The sequence below is a fragment of the Cibotium barometz genome, chromosome 11 (assembly GCF_041138505.1).
Source record: "Cibotium barometz isolate CiBa-2024 chromosome 11, ASM4113850v1, whole genome shotgun sequence".
NCBI classification, from domain to species: domain Eukaryota; kingdom Viridiplantae; phylum Streptophyta; class Polypodiopsida; order Cyatheales; family Cibotiaceae; genus Cibotium; species Cibotium barometz.
Genome location: NC_141056.1, coordinates 22,232,024 through 22,247,696, shown reverse-complemented (window position 1 = coordinate 22,247,696; position 15,673 = coordinate 22,232,024). Strand labels below are relative to the sequence as shown.

The window sequence follows — 15,673 nt, the reverse complement described above, 5'->3', positions numbered from 1 at the left end:
GATCCACGAGAGAGCAGAGAAGAGCAAGGAGCCTGGAGCTTGGCATTCAGAGTCAAGCATTGTGTTTCTATATCCCTGCTTCTCACTTTCACACGCGCGCATATTTCAAGGGTACGATCCCTTCCCGAGCTTGGCATTGGGAGATTCAGCATCCCAGGAGCTTTTCCACCAATTGTCTTGGAGTTTCGGAGCCATTCATGCAGTCAGAATTGCCATCTGAGCTACAATTTAGGAGCTGCATTTAGCTTTGGATTAGCTCAAGAGTGGAGCAGGACTTTGTTTGTTTGCTGGCATTGTTGAAGAGTGTGTGTCTTCATCGACATTCTCTTTCAAGCTCCCTACATTCATAACACACAATCGTCTCCATGGCCATTTCATTCCCTCATCATAGAGCTCCGCTCTCTTTCTAGTTAGTGGGTGCATATTTTTCTTACAGGTACATCAGTTGTTGTTGGCAGTGACAGTGACAGTGACACATGCTAGTGATCATGCTATTTTGGCAGTGATTATGCAGAGATACTAGATGCATTTTGGTTGATGCTATCAGTTGACGCATATTGGTCAATTTATGCCTGCTTGGGGTGAATGCACTTGAGCTACTAGTAATCTCAACTGAAACATGCACATGAGGTTGAGAATGCCCAAAAGTTGATGTGTTTGAAGTCCACGAGAAAATGAATGATATTCTTGACTAACAGGTCTTTTTTACTGTTTTTATGACAGAACAATCATTTTTGGGACTGAATATTTTTTTCATGGTACGGAATTGGGCTTTGGTGTGAACTGAGAAGTCGGAGATCTCTAGACAGACTTCAATTTGTGTATGTGTGACAAGTGACAGTGGCTGTTGTCATTGCAGTTGACATTTTTGGGCTTGAGTTTGGTGCATTGGTGCAATGTATCTTGGCTGTTTTGTCAGCCGTTGTGATGGCTCGGCATCGGAGAATGCATTGTTTAACATTAAGAAGTTCGATGGCACGAACTTCTCGCTCTGGAAAGAGCAGATCCAGGATGTACTCATTCAAAAGAAGCAGCTAAAACCCTTGAAGGGGATAACCGCTAAAACCCTTGAAGGGGATAACCGCTACGCCCGCAGCCATGTCTATGGATGATTGGAATGAGCTGGATGCATTAGCGAGATCTACTATTAGGTTGCATTTGGCAGAGAGAGTCTATTTTATCGTGGTCACTGAAACAGAGGCTTTGTGGAACAAGCTATGTGCTACGTATGAGAAGGACACAACTTCCAATAAGGTGTACCTCATCCACCTCAATGAATTCAACATCATCTTTAGTCAGCTTCAAGCTCAAAAGCTAAATTTTGATGCGGAGATGAAGGCAATATTCCTCTTATGTTCATTGCCATCATCATGGGATACTTTCCGCACAACTATCAGCAGTAACTCTGCACCTGGTGGAGTACTAAATTTTGATGATGTTGTGGGTAGTTTGCTTGCTAAAGAAATCAGGAAGAAGTCCATGGATCATGGCAAGCAAGATGCAGCTCTTAATGTGGAAAGAGGTAGAAAGCAGTTTAGGGAGAAATCCAAGGAAAGAGGCACGTCACAGGCAAGTCTAGAAGTCGCAAGGACATAGAGTGCCATCATTGTGGCAAGAAGGGCCACATAAAGCGTGATTGCTATGCATGGAAGAGGGAGAAAAAGGAGAAGAAAAAGGATGCCAACAATAAGGAAGAGGGGCAGAAGAATGACAAAGCAAAGGCAAAGATTGAGGAAATCAATGCAGTCTCATCACCACCACTGATAGTGACCATGAGATACTTTTCATGTCTAGTCTACCTGCAGAAGTACTGACTACTTCAGATGATGGGTATTCCCAGGATTGGATCCTAGATTCTGGTGCTTCATTTCATGTAACTCCCCGTAGGGAATGGTTCACCACTTATAACAGTGGAAAGAATGGTTGTGTCCATCTTGGCAATAACTATGCATGTGACATAGTGGGAGCAGGTGACATTAAGTTCTCTTTTGCAAATGGTTCCTCATTTATTATGAAAAATGTACGACATGTACCTAAGCTGACCAAGAGTCTCATATCAGCTGGTCAGTTGGATGATAGTGATTATCAAACTACTTTTGGTTTTAAGAGTTGGAAAATACAGAAGGGCTCTATGGTTTTGGCAAGAGGTGCCAAGTGTGGGACATTATATCCCTTGCATGTATCAGGTGTCACTGATAATGTTGTTGCTATAGCCGAGCAACCAACACTTCTTTGTGGCATTGCCATTTGGGCCATATGAGCCAAAATGGAATGAAAAGCTTGTGTCGTTTGGGCTATGTGCCACATTTGAGCTTTTCTGATTTTGAATTTTGTGAACATTGTGTTTATGGCAAGCAGTCTAAATCAGCCCCACAAGAGACAAGCTAAGAAAGAGCTTGAGAAACTGGACTTGGTTCATTCAGATGTATGTGGTCCTATGCCTACACGGTCATTAGGAGGGGCTGAATATTTTGTCACGTTCATAGATGATGTAGCCAGGAAAGTTTGGGCTTATGCTATGGCTCATAAGAGCAATGTGTTTAATGTGTTTCAGAAATGGTTGGCTTTGGTTGAGAATCAGTCAGGTGGAGAATCAGTCAGGTTGGCTTTGGTTGAGAATGAGTTAGGTGGAAGGTGAGGGAGCTTACTACTCCTCGTACTCCAACCCAAAACGGAGTTGCAGAGAGGATGAACCGCACCATTCAAGAAAGGTTGCAAAGAGGATGAACCATACCATTCAAGAAAGGTTGCAGAGAGGATGAACCGCACCATTCCAGAAAGGTTGCAGTGTATGCTTTCTCATGCTAGTCTATCTGATGGATTTTGGGCTGAGGCAATGAAGACTGCAGTACATGTGATTAATAGATCACCCAATAAGAATTTGGACGGTGGTGTTCCTGAAGAGGCATGGAGTGGCAAGAAGCCCTCTTACAGTCATTTGCGCATATTTGGGTGTGAGGCATATGCACATGTGCCAAAAGAGGGCTTCGGAAGAAGCTAGATCCGAAATCTAAGACATGCATCTTTCTAGGTTATGGTGAAAGTGGAGAGATGGGTTATCGTCTCTGGGATCTAGAAGGCAAGAAGATCATACACACCCATGATGTGGTCTTCAATGAGAAGAAGATGCATCAACACCCATTAGAGATGGTGAAATGCGCCAAGTCACTTTTCAAGATGTAAATCTGCCAGCACATGATGGTAGAAGGCAAGTTGTCCAAGTAACAAATGTGGATCAAATGGTGCAGCCAGGTATTCCCACTGGTACACAACAAAGGGAAAATGATAGATCATCCATTGGTAGACATGATAAGCAAAATGTGGATCATATGCAGGATGGACAGCAAGCTGAAATGCCCTTGAGAAGATTAACTAGAATGTCTAGACTGCCTGATAGATTTATTCTAGGCGCGGACTATGTGACTGCAGAGAGCCTTCTTGCTACAAAGAGGCTATGATGCGCAAGGATCAGCACAGGTGGGAGAGTGCTATGCAGTCAGAGATGAGCTCACTTATGAAGAACAAGACATGGGACTTGGTTTCTTTGCCACGTGGAAAGAAAGCATTGCCATGTAAATGGGTTTATAAAATGAAGGTCACAGGTGATGATGTGCCTAAGTACAAGGCGTGGTTAGTTGCTAAAGTCTTCAAGCAAGAGAAAGGTGTGGACTTCGATGAGATCTTCTCTCCTATAGTGAAGATGACCACACCACTCAGATGTGTCCTTGGACTTGTGGCAACACAAGATATGGAGCTTATGCAGATGGATGTCAAGACAGCATTCTTACATGGTGATCTTCATGAAGGGATTTACATGGTACAGCCAGAAGGTTTTGTTGTGAAAAGGGCAAAGAGCATATAGTTTGCAAGCTGAAAAAGAGCCTCTATGGTCTCAAGCAAGCACCTAGAGAATGGTATCACAAGTTTGATGCTTTCATACGATCCTAGGGTTTCAGAAGAAGTGAAATAGATCACTGCCTCTACACTGAAAAGGCTAAGGATGGTAGTCTTATACTCCTGGTACTCTATGTGGATGATATGCTATTGGCTAGCAAGATCACTTATGAGTTGGATGCATTAAAGGCCAAGTTACATGCGGCCTTTGACATGAAGGATTTGGGACATGCTGGTCATATTCTTGGCATGCGTATTATGCATGATCGGAGTAAGAAACTTCTTTGGCTTTCTCAGAAGGAGTATGTTACTAAAGTCTTGCAGAGCTTCAATATGGAGGGGGGAAGGCATTGAGTACTCCATTGCCTCCATATGTGAAACTGAGTCGGAATGATAGTCCTAAATACGATGAGGAGAGGGCCATGATGGCCAAAGTTCCTTATGCATCAGCAGTTGGCAGTCTTATGTATGCCATGATAGTTACTAGATCGGACATTGCATTTGCCCGTGGGAGTTGTTATCCGGTACATGGCTGATCCAGGAAAGAGACATTGGGAGAGGCAGTTAAGTGCATCATGAGGTATATGAAGGGCACTAATGTGTATCTGCTTTGGCAGAGGATATACACGTGTACTTGGATACATAGATTCTAATTTTGCAGGGCATGTGGATAACACGAGATCCACTTCTGGATATGTGTTCACCTTTGCACAGGTGGTGCAGTGTCATGGATGTCTCGTGCACAGAAGTGCATTGCTTTGTCCACCACAGAGGCCAAGTATGTTGCAACCACTAAGGGATGCAAAGAGGCCATATGGCTTGGTCGGCTAGTGGGAGACTTGGGGATTCCTACAGTATGCCGACATTGCATAGTGATTCTATGAGGGTTATTCAGCTAGCGCAGAATCCAATCTTCCATGTGAAGACCAAACACATTGAGATCAAGTATCATTTCATCAGAGAGGACAAGTGCATAGAGCTTGTCAAGGTGCATACGGATGATAATCTTGTAGATATGCTGACAAAGAGTCTACCTAGTCAGCGGTTTGATCATTGACATATATTGATGGGCATTGGATAGTATGTCCATTGGCTGTTATCCCTTAAAGGCACATTGGCCTTTAAGTGGGAGGTTGTTGGGGTAAAGGCCAATGGCCGAGCTACCCTTTGTATATATGGCATATACTTCTAATAAGAACATTATCTTGATCTAGGTGGATGGTGCACCCACCACAAGCTGTGTCACTCTCTCTCTCTCGCATTCCGCTTGAACACAAACAACAATAAGGAAAAGTTACGGTTGACTATGGTATTACAAGAACTCAAAGGATACACACTTACTCTTCCTCCCAATTGCAAGTCTTCATACATATATGATGGTGTATCATTGCAAGCCCATATGATTGCTAGTGGAGGTATGCTCTCAAGTGAACCCACAATCACAAGCTTAAGAACCCACCTGCTTACATAAGCCGATTTCAATAAGTGTCATTAATGATTAATTTAAGAGGTTAAGAATTATATAAAAAGCAGTTCACTTGTAAATAACACATTGTGTAGCCTTATGAAGACTGGGCTAATTGATGTCATTGTTGAATCTAATGCTTCCTTGATGAGTCTTGAAAGCCTTTTTAAAGTACTTTCTTTGATTTGTTCATGACATACTCTTTGTACACAACATTGTCATTAGGAAGCCTCACTCTATCTGCATTACGTATGTCATGCAACAAAGATACCCCCAATTTGGAAATTTGAATCCAATAATCAAACACGTGTAACCAATCTCGTATCTTTCTCTTGTCATTAGGTAAGTATTCCAAGGTGCATATAAGAGATTGGAAATTGTCAAGCATCCCTACAAGAAAAAAATTATCTTCATATTTAATGCAGGCAACATCAAATCATGTTCAATTTCTCCTCTATGGCAATGTGTTTGCTTGGCTCATGCCAAGGCAAAGAAAGGACAGCACGCCAGTAACATTCACCATTGCGAGGATCTGAAAGCCTTGCATACTTCCATGCTTTTCCTCTATACAACACCTCCACCTCTCTTATGACCTTTTGTCTGGCCTCATCATCTAGGCCCTTTGTATTTTCATCCATTTTTTGTTCCATTTCATCCTTTGATAGAAAACATAATATAATAAAACAAGAACAATTAACGTAAGTTCATGTTTTCACTTTGCAAATGGAAGACATACATGTAATCTGACATTTTTAGAAATGCAAGTTACGAGTAGGAAATTACCTTACCTTGAAAACAAGTTGTGTGAGTATTTGAATTGGAATCTTGTACCAACCCTTTTTTCCTCTTACATCAACTATCTTGCTCAACTCTGCTTCAATCCATTGGCATTGGATCTATCTTTGTATATATGGCATATACTTCTAATAAGAACATTATCTTGATGGGCATTGGATAGTATGTCCATTGGCTGTTATCCCTTAAAGGCACATTGGCCTTTAAGTGGGAGGTTGTTTTGCTTATGGTTAGGTCTTGGACTTTCAACCCTCATGTTTTCACATGATCATTCCAGTTCAAAGAAACATGACCTTGTAAAATATCTAGTACCCTTTGACAAGCTACATGAACCCATTCTATTAGTGACATGAGAAAAACATAAGCAACCACATGTTTTAAATTTTATTAGAAATAGAAAATAAAATAAAATTTTTAATTTATTTTTCTAAAAATTTTGGGATGGAAAAATCATTTCGTCAATGGGTGAGTGATAACAAATATCCATACACGTATCTCAAAATTGCACCCACGACCTTGATACTCATAATGTGACGTGCACCCATGACCTTGGTACTCATAACAAATACATATTTTGAATACCATGCATTCAAGAAGACACTTAAATGGTATAAACAAAGACATGTAGAAAATGAGAAAAAATTACTCAATTAGCATTGCTAATAATCGAACACCTTCTACTATGTAAGTTCCTCTCCCACTATCTATGTGAAGCCCCTGTCTCTAGCTACAATGTAAGTTACTCAGTAATATGTTTTTGAATTAATTCTTCCTCTGTCTATGTGAAGTCTTTGTCTCTAATTGATTTCAAAAAACCTATGTGAATCGAAAAATCTTTGTGTTTTTGAAGTCCTTGTGTCGGATTTAAATCTCATATGAATAGGCCTCTAGTTTGATTGTGATTTTGTAGTGATCTATTGAAGTTGATCAATCTCTCTAGAGTGAATCACATAAAAAAAAAAGGGCTCGTAAGCTCACAAAATATTTATAAAATGAAAAACAAGTCAGAGAGTAAGCAACTTTAAGAAGCCCCCTCAACTTCCATGGAGTGATCAAAAGCATGATAATTCCCATCCACCATGGATGGGATATTTTCTTGTATGCATCACGGTCTCATGTTTGCAGACATGGAGTTTTATTTGTGTGTCAAGAATAGCACAATGTTTTGGTCACAATGCAAGGATGCAGATAGTATCATGATCTTGTGTGGAGAACCATGTGTACTTTGAGATGGAACGGAAGGGGTTTAATCTTGTGCATACTCATTAAATTACTCCTCAACTTGATTGCTACAGCAGCATCTTATCAATACAAATCATCATGATCTTATAAGAAATTGTACTAATGGTTACTATAGTTGCGTATGACCCCCCAAACCCATTTTCCTTCCTAAAACTCCAAGTTGTTCCACAAACTCTCTCCCTGTGAGAATCTTCCATAGATGATATTCTTTAATAGCTTCAACTTCTGTAGGGGTAGCTTCTACTACTAGAGAAAATATACAATTGCAGTTTGGAGTTTATCCTCCTTGGTCCCCTTGCCCTTGAGAACAATCACAAGTGCATTTCGATCAACACTCCCTCACCCAAACATATCATCCTCTAGTTTATAGTATCCATCTAAATAACTTACCTTGATTTCCCCTAAGAGAGCAATGTGGTAATGTTTGTGTGCTTATCTACCATCTTTTTCCTCTCAGTCAACTTTAGGAGAGAGTTTACAGTACTTCATGTCAACACCTATCATGGTGCCTACCATTTGTCCACAAGCTTGGTTCCATAGTTTATATGGCCATTGAACACCATGGCCATATAAGCCATAGAACCAAGCTTGGACATTGGGTTTGGACATGACAGCCAACTTGCGCGATTGAACGCCATGGCCATATAAGCCATGGAACCAAGCTTGGACATTGGGTTTGCACATGACAGCTAACATGAGGAGGAGCTTTGTTTTACCATAATATGAGTCGACAAGCGTCGTAGCTATGGACGTGGCATAGTCGAGGAGCTTTGTTTACCATATTGTGAATTGACGAGCTTTGTCCACAAGCTTGGTTCCATGGATTATCTAGCCATGGTGTTCAATCATGCTAAGTGTCATTGAACGCCATGGTTAGATAAGCCATGGAACCAATCTTAGACATTAGGTTTGGACATGATGGCCAGCGAGGTAGGTGATGGCAACTCTGACACCAAGGAGGGTAGAGTCGAGGAGTTTTTACTACTAAGAAGCCAATGAAAACAACTCTTTAAATGTATAGATGCCAATGTTTGCATTGAAATATTTGGACATTGGATAGCTCGTAGCTATGGACATCGCAACAAAAAAAAGAATTTTAAGTAGATTTAATTTATGGTAAAAGAGGAATTCCCACGATAATTGGATTGCACTCATTGAAATGAGAAAAAGAAGGATTGCAAGTTTATTCAAAAAAATAGGTATTGATATTTTAGTTAAATGCAAGATATTCTCAAAGAATACTTGGATGATTTTGTTCTTGTCTTCTTTAACGATATCTTAGTATACTCAAGGAATGCTGCAGACCATGAAGATCATGTGCACAAGGTCCTGGAAATCCTAAGGAAACACCAACTCTTTGCAAAGAAGAACAAATGTTCTTTCTCTATTAACCAGGTGGAATACTTGGGATTCATAGTGTCAAAGGATGGGATTTCTCCTGACCCCACAAAGATCCAAGCAGTCGTAGAATGGCCAGAACCCAAGTGTCAGAGGATTCCTAGGGTTAACCGGATGGTATAGGATCTTTATACCTAGGTATGCTCAGATAGCGTCCCCTTTGACTAACCTTCTCAAGAAAAGTACACTTTTTCAATGGACTGCAATGTGTCAGCCTTAGTAACCAATCCTGTTCTTAAATTGCCAGATTTTACCAAACCCTTTGAGGTAGTTATTGATGCCAGTGGATTTGCCTTAGGCGGTGCTCTAATGCAGGAAGGTCATGCAGTGCCCTATGAATCCAGAAAACTCAGAACATATGAGAGGAATTATGCCATGACTTGGAGTTACTCTCAGTAGTAGTGTATGCTCTGAAGTTGTGGAGACATTATCTTTTGGGACAAAGATTCACCTTGATGATGACAGATCATCAAAGTTTGAAGTGAATCTTCACCCAAAGGGATCTCAACATGCGTCAAAGGAGATGGATTCAGACCCTGTAGGAATTTGATTTTGAAATAAAGTATCAGCCGGGGAAAGAAAATGTGGTTGCACATGCGCTCAGTAGAAAAGCCTCCTTGCTTGCAATTACAGTGGTGTCAAATCCATTCATCAATGAAGCAAAGGAGAAAATCATGCAAGACAAATTCTTTGCCCCTATTGCTACCCTTCTGATGCAGGAAAGCAAGACTCCTCAGGAAATGAGTCGAGTTCTTGGGTACAAACTGGATGAAGGATGCATGTATTATAATAATCGGCTATGTATCCCCAATGATATGGGAATAAAGGGAAGAATTCTGAGAGAAGCCCATGATAGCCTGATAGCTAGACATCCAGGGTTTATAAAAACCTATATGTCTGGCCAAGACTCAAAAAGGATATACTTGATCATGTGAGGAAATGCTTGATGTTCCAAAGAGTCAAGGCAGAGAGAGTTAAGATGCCAGGGAAACTGTAGCCTCCAGACATTCCACAGATGAAGTGGGAATGCATCAGTATGGACTTTGTCACTGGATTACCTTCAGTGCAATCAGGTTACAACTCCATTTTTGTGGTAGTTGACAGGCTAACCAAAGTTGCCCATCTGATTCCAGTGTGAAAGAAACATACTCTGCGTGGATGTTGCTAGAGTTTTCCTTAAGGAGATCTTCAGATTGCATGGTTTACCCAGGAGGATAGTAAGTGGCAGAGATCCCACATCGAAATTCTGGACTGCGCTCTTTGAAGCAGTAGGAACTTTCCTGGATCCCAGCACAGCCTATCACCTCGAAATAGATGGCCAGATGGAAAGGGTGAATCAGGTAATAGAAGATATCCTTCGATCATGCTGCGGCGGCGGCAAGGAACCCAAGAAGTGGTTAAGTCATCTGCATTTGGTCGAATTCGCTTACAATGCTTCTTATCATCGGAGCATTGGGATGAGTCCTTTCAAAGCTTTGTATGGACAAGATTGCCTTACACCATTAACTTGGTCTGATCCATTGATCAAAGTTGAAATGTCCAAACAAATGCTTGAGAACATGGACCAGCAGATGCAATCAATCCATAAAGATATAAAGGCAGCCCAACACAGGCAAAAGCAGTATGCAAATAAAAAGAGATCTGAGAGAGAGTTCGAAGAATCAGATATGGTCTTCATTCGAGTACAACCAAAAAGAAGTTACTTATCCTTAGGGAAGTACAAGAAGCTCTCTCCCAAATACTGTGGGCCATATGCTGTCATAAAGAAAGTGGGCGATCTAGCCTACAAACTTCTTCTACCTCTCCATCTCAAGGTACATGATGTATTCTATGTCAGCTTACTTAAGAAATATGTACCTAGCCCGAGTCACGTGCTTGATGGATGAGCAATTGATCTCTCCAACTCAAGGCCAGATGGTACTCCAACCTGAGAAAAATGGACCAATAAGATTAATCCAAATGTTGGGACAAGATAAATCCAAAGAATAAAAGAAAATACCTAAAAATGAGTAAATGCCCACATAAGATAAAGAGTTAAGTACTAGGTTTATTAGTTAAAAATTATAAAGTATTAATAAAAAAATGAGATCATTCATTTTTGACACATGGGTAAGGAAAAGGGGGCCCTTCAAGGAGACGCCTATTTCACATGTGTGGATGAGTTTTAAACTCAAAAAATAGGATAGTTTTATCCCTCCTCTCTCCTAAATAAAACCAAATAAAAAAGGGAGCCAAATTGGTCCAAATTCAGCCAAACTGAAGCTAGAAAATTCTAGAACTTAGTTGGACTCACGTAGTGGCCTCCCTCACTATAGATAAATCCATGTACTCCAATGAAGTAAGAGGAAAATTGTGATGCTAAAATAATGCATATTTTATTTAAAAATTAAAGAAGGATTTTAGTTAAATTTATCTTTTTGCATAGATAAATTTTAAATAATGAAAGAGGAATTCCCACTATATTGGAATCCAAATATTTAAATGAGGAAAGTGTAATTCCTAGTGTAAAGGAATTAATGAAGATTTTTATTTAAATTTTTAAGAGAAAATTTAGTTAAATTTTTCTTTTTGCGTAGATAAATTTTAAATGATGAAAGAGGAATTCCCACTATATTGGAATCCAAATATTTAAATGAGGAAAGTGTAATTCCTAGTGTAAAGGAATTAATGAAGATTTTTATGTAAATTTCAAGAGAAAATTTAGTTAAATTTATCTTTTTGTATAGATAAGTTTAAATGATGAAAGAGGAATTCCCACCATATTGGAATTCAAATGTTTAAATAAGAAAAGTGGAATTTTTAGCTTAATGGAATTAATGGATATTTTTATATAATTTTTAAGAAGAATTTTAAGTAGATTTAATTTATGGTAAAAGAGAAATTCCCACGATAATTGGATTGCACTCATTGAAATGAGAAAAAGAAGGATTTCAAGTTTATTCAAAAAAATAGGTATTGATATTTTAGTTAAAAGAAGAATTTTTATGATATTTAAGAAAAGATGGATTTGGATTAAATTTTAGTATCAAAAGATGAATTTCCACCTTAATTCTACCTAATGAATTAAGACTGAGAAATTATGTGGCATAAAGAATATCTTTGGATATTTGAATTGGTAAAATCACTAAATGTATATTTACCCAAAACTAGATGTTTATCTGGAGAGAATCCTTGTAGAACTAAACCGAATGAATTTGGTTAGAGTACGAGAGGGACAGACAGTAAACCTACTTGTCCATCTCTCGATCTAAATCAAGTAAAGACGTCGTGAACAATTCCAGTTCCTAAATACAAAGAATAGACTACCGGAGAACTAAACTAGTTTCTCCTGAGATTACCCTCATGACAGATCAAGGATCCTCATTATGAAACTAGGAATTATGGAAAAAGGGTTGTCGGAACCGATCTCAAACTGGAATTTTACTTGCATTGGAACCTCTATTTTGTCATTCAAAGGACTATTTTACGCCAGAATGCTGGTGGAGGAAGCATTTGGCTTGTGTTTTTCTAAGAGGAGGTTCATTGGAATAGCTGGCAGGGAGTCATCAAGGGACGTTGCTCACGGCAAAGCCTACCGAGGTCTCTTGACCAACCTTGGTACGGTTAAAATGGTGCGCTTCCGATAGTACAATGGGCAAGGACCGACGAAGCGGTCCCTGAGTGAAGTGCTAGGACACCTAAGGAGGATCCTAGAGGGTTCTGACCAGGCGATGCACGGGCTCGCGGTTGCTAGGACACCCATGCGTACGTCGAGGAAGATTTCGGATGGACCAAAAGGAAAGATTTTTAAGAACCAAATTTTGATACTAGATCTCATTGGTTGACCAGTTGGTCTTCAATGGAGAGTTCAGAGGATACATTTTTGTAATACAATGGACTCGAAATTTTGGAAAATGATGATCAGAAATATTATGATTTCTATTGAAGGATTGTTTTTAAAGCCAGTCGAATCTGTTATAAATGGCAAGTTCATATTGGGTGTGTACGTGGTATGCCTACCTTGATTTTTGCATGAATCGCCGACTAGGGGGCCTGGGAACTCTTTTCCTCGGTACCCAAGCAAAAAACCCAACCAAATCTTTATAAAGGAATCCCACCAATTCAGTGGTCGGGTGGTAGGCTAACCCATGGGTTGGATGGGGTTAGGCTGGATCGGAGGATTCCTGAGAAACAACTAGATACGATTAGTTACATTATTTAGTTTTAAATCCTGAGAAGACCTTGTTCTATGGAAGGAGATCATCGGATGTGCCTCGTAAATGAGGAAAAAAGCGGTGATTCCATGGACCAAGTGCAAGTCTCTTCTTGATCTGACCATGTGACTTCAGGTTTGGTCAGCTCAGTTTTTCTAGTTAAGACTTGACTCGTTAGAGTAATTTCCCCGTTAGAAGATTTTTTCCAATTGGCGGAATCGCCCGTGCTCTTCGAGCGAGGGGAGTCTTCTGGGTCTGGGCTAGCCTCTCGTCTTGGACATCCACCACGGGCGAGGCCCCGACGAGTGTGTGGACCCTGCCCCGTGCGGGAGGCCAACGCGGCTTCCGCTACCGACGGCAAGAGCCCCAGAGCGGGCAGGGGACCTCACAGTCTTCAAGATTAAACCTCTTCAATAGCTTCTGTATATATTTAGACTGCAACATAACAATGCCATCATTACGCTGCATAAACTGAATCCCCAAATAGTAATACAATGGCCCCAAATCTGACATCTCAAACGATAATTGCAAATCAGCCTTAAAGGCTGAAATCTGATCTATATCAGGTCCCGTGAGGAGCAGCATGTCATCAACATATAGAACAATGACCAAAAATGTGTCCTTACTCCTCTTCACATAGAGGGTACTCTCTGTTGGACTGTTGCAAAAATCATTTGCAACCAAGTATGTATGAATCTTCTCATACCATGCTATACAAGCCTGCTTAAGGCCATAAAGAGTCTTTTTCAACCTGCATACTTTAGACTCTTCTCCTTTCACAACAAAACTAGGAGGTTGCGATACATACACCTCCTCATGTAAATCACCATTCAAGAATGCAGTCTTAATGTCCAACTGATGTACATTATTCCACCCATGATGTGCTGCCAAAGCAATGAGACACCTAATGGTAGTCATACGAGATGTGGGTGCAAAGGTCTCATCATAATCAATGCCCTTTTGCTCGGCATACCCCTTTGCAACAAGTCTGGTTTAGCCTTATAGCGATCAATGCTACCATCTACTTTGCATTTTAACTTGTAAACCCACTTAGTACCAATGGCCTTCTTGCCATGAGGTAGATCTGTCAAATACCAGAGGTGTCAGTCTTGAGTATAGAGTTATACTCATCCTGCATATCATGAGCATAGCATGCATCCATCATCATGTGCTTCCTCAAAGGAAACACATGATTATCACCATGTGCTTCCTCAAAGGAAACAGGCTCCTCCTCTCAATACATAAAGTAGAAATGAGAACATGATCCATATGAGAATAATCTGCATGATGACAACCTACACAAGTTCTGCTAGGTAAAGGAGCTACCAACTTGCTATCCCTCATCAATGTCTACACAAGACATTTTGGCATACGCATAGATTCTTCTATAGCTGCTCTCTCCTCATCCACTATATCCTCAATAATTACCTCATCAAAAGGCTGATTTGTAGGTTGATTTTGCACATGCAAAGGCTGAATTTCAGCACTTGGTTAAGTATTCAATTGCTCTACACAGTTTCCCTCCATTGAAAAAAGGTAGGAGTGAATCAAACATGTCCTATGAGTATACATTCTGTTGTTTTTTGCATGAAAGCATGGGCTAAAGTGAGTTTTTGACAAAAACAACATATCTATTTATCAAAATCTGCTTTGAGGGCTGGATGGTAGAGTTTATATCCCTTGCTTTCTGAACTGTATCCCATGAATATGCATTTAACTGCCTTATCATCAAGCTTATTACATTGTTGCTCAGGCACAAGAGCAGAAGCAAGACAACCAAAAACATGCAAATTAGCACAAAAGGCTTCCTGCCATGCCAAGCTTCATAAGGAGTTTTAGACTACAAGGCCTTGGTAGGGCATTTGTTTAACACATAGTTTGCGTACATAGTTGCCTCTAACCAAAAACCATGAGGTAAATCTTGGGCTTTCACCATACATCTTGCCATCTCCATGAGAGACATGTTCTTCCTCTCAGCCGCCACACCATTTTGCTGAGGTCTGTATGGCAGTGTACATTGATGCCTTATGCCTTTTTCAACTATATATGCATGAAATTCCTTGGACATATACTCCCCCCTTGATCTGAACGAAGGGTGCCAACTTTACATTCCCATGCATTTTCAACCATGGATACGAAGTGGCTAAAGCACATAAAAACCTCTGACTTCTACTTTAATGGATACACCCAACTATATCTGGAGTAATCATCAATAAAAGTGACGAAGTAGAGATATCCCCCAATAGATGGTGTCCTCATCGGACCACATACATCACTATGTATACGCTGTAATTTCTTAATAGCTCTCACAGATCCATCCTTTGGAAATGATGCCCGATGCATTTTACCAAGAATACACCCCTCACATGCATGTCTAGTAGGGGTCTCAAGAGTTGGCAACTCAGACACCATATCATGCCTTTGAAGGCGTAACAAACTGCCATAATTTAGATGGCCAAATTGTGCATACCATAATTCTACATCACTCATAGCACGAGTCGTAGAGATTGATCAAGCATCATGCTGCAACTTCTCAAATACATCCATCTTCTATAGGCCATGAAACAAGGTACCTAAGGCAATGATAGAATAACCATCATTTCTATCCTGAACTGTACATCTGTCATCCACAAATTTCACCATCGTCAAGCCTGACAAGGTTAAGGGTGAAACTGACAGCAAGTTC

At 40.3% G+C, this 15,673-nt stretch overlaps 1 protein-coding gene across 1 annotated transcript; it reads left to right on the top strand.

Moving 5' to 3' along the window:
* The first annotated feature begins 1,098 nt into the window (after positions 1-1,098).
* Positions 1,099-3,862, top strand: LOC147633907 (uncharacterized). The gene is made up of 6 exons (XM_086805604.1): positions 1,099-1,569; positions 1,653-1,721; positions 1,841-2,154; positions 2,359-2,425; positions 2,555-2,634; positions 3,430-3,862. The coding sequence occupies exons 1-6, from the start codon at positions 1,099-1,101 to the stop codon at positions 3,860-3,862; spliced, it is 1,434 nt and encodes a 477-aa protein (XP_086661730.1).
* The last annotated feature ends 11,811 nt before the right edge of the window (positions 3,863-15,673 follow it).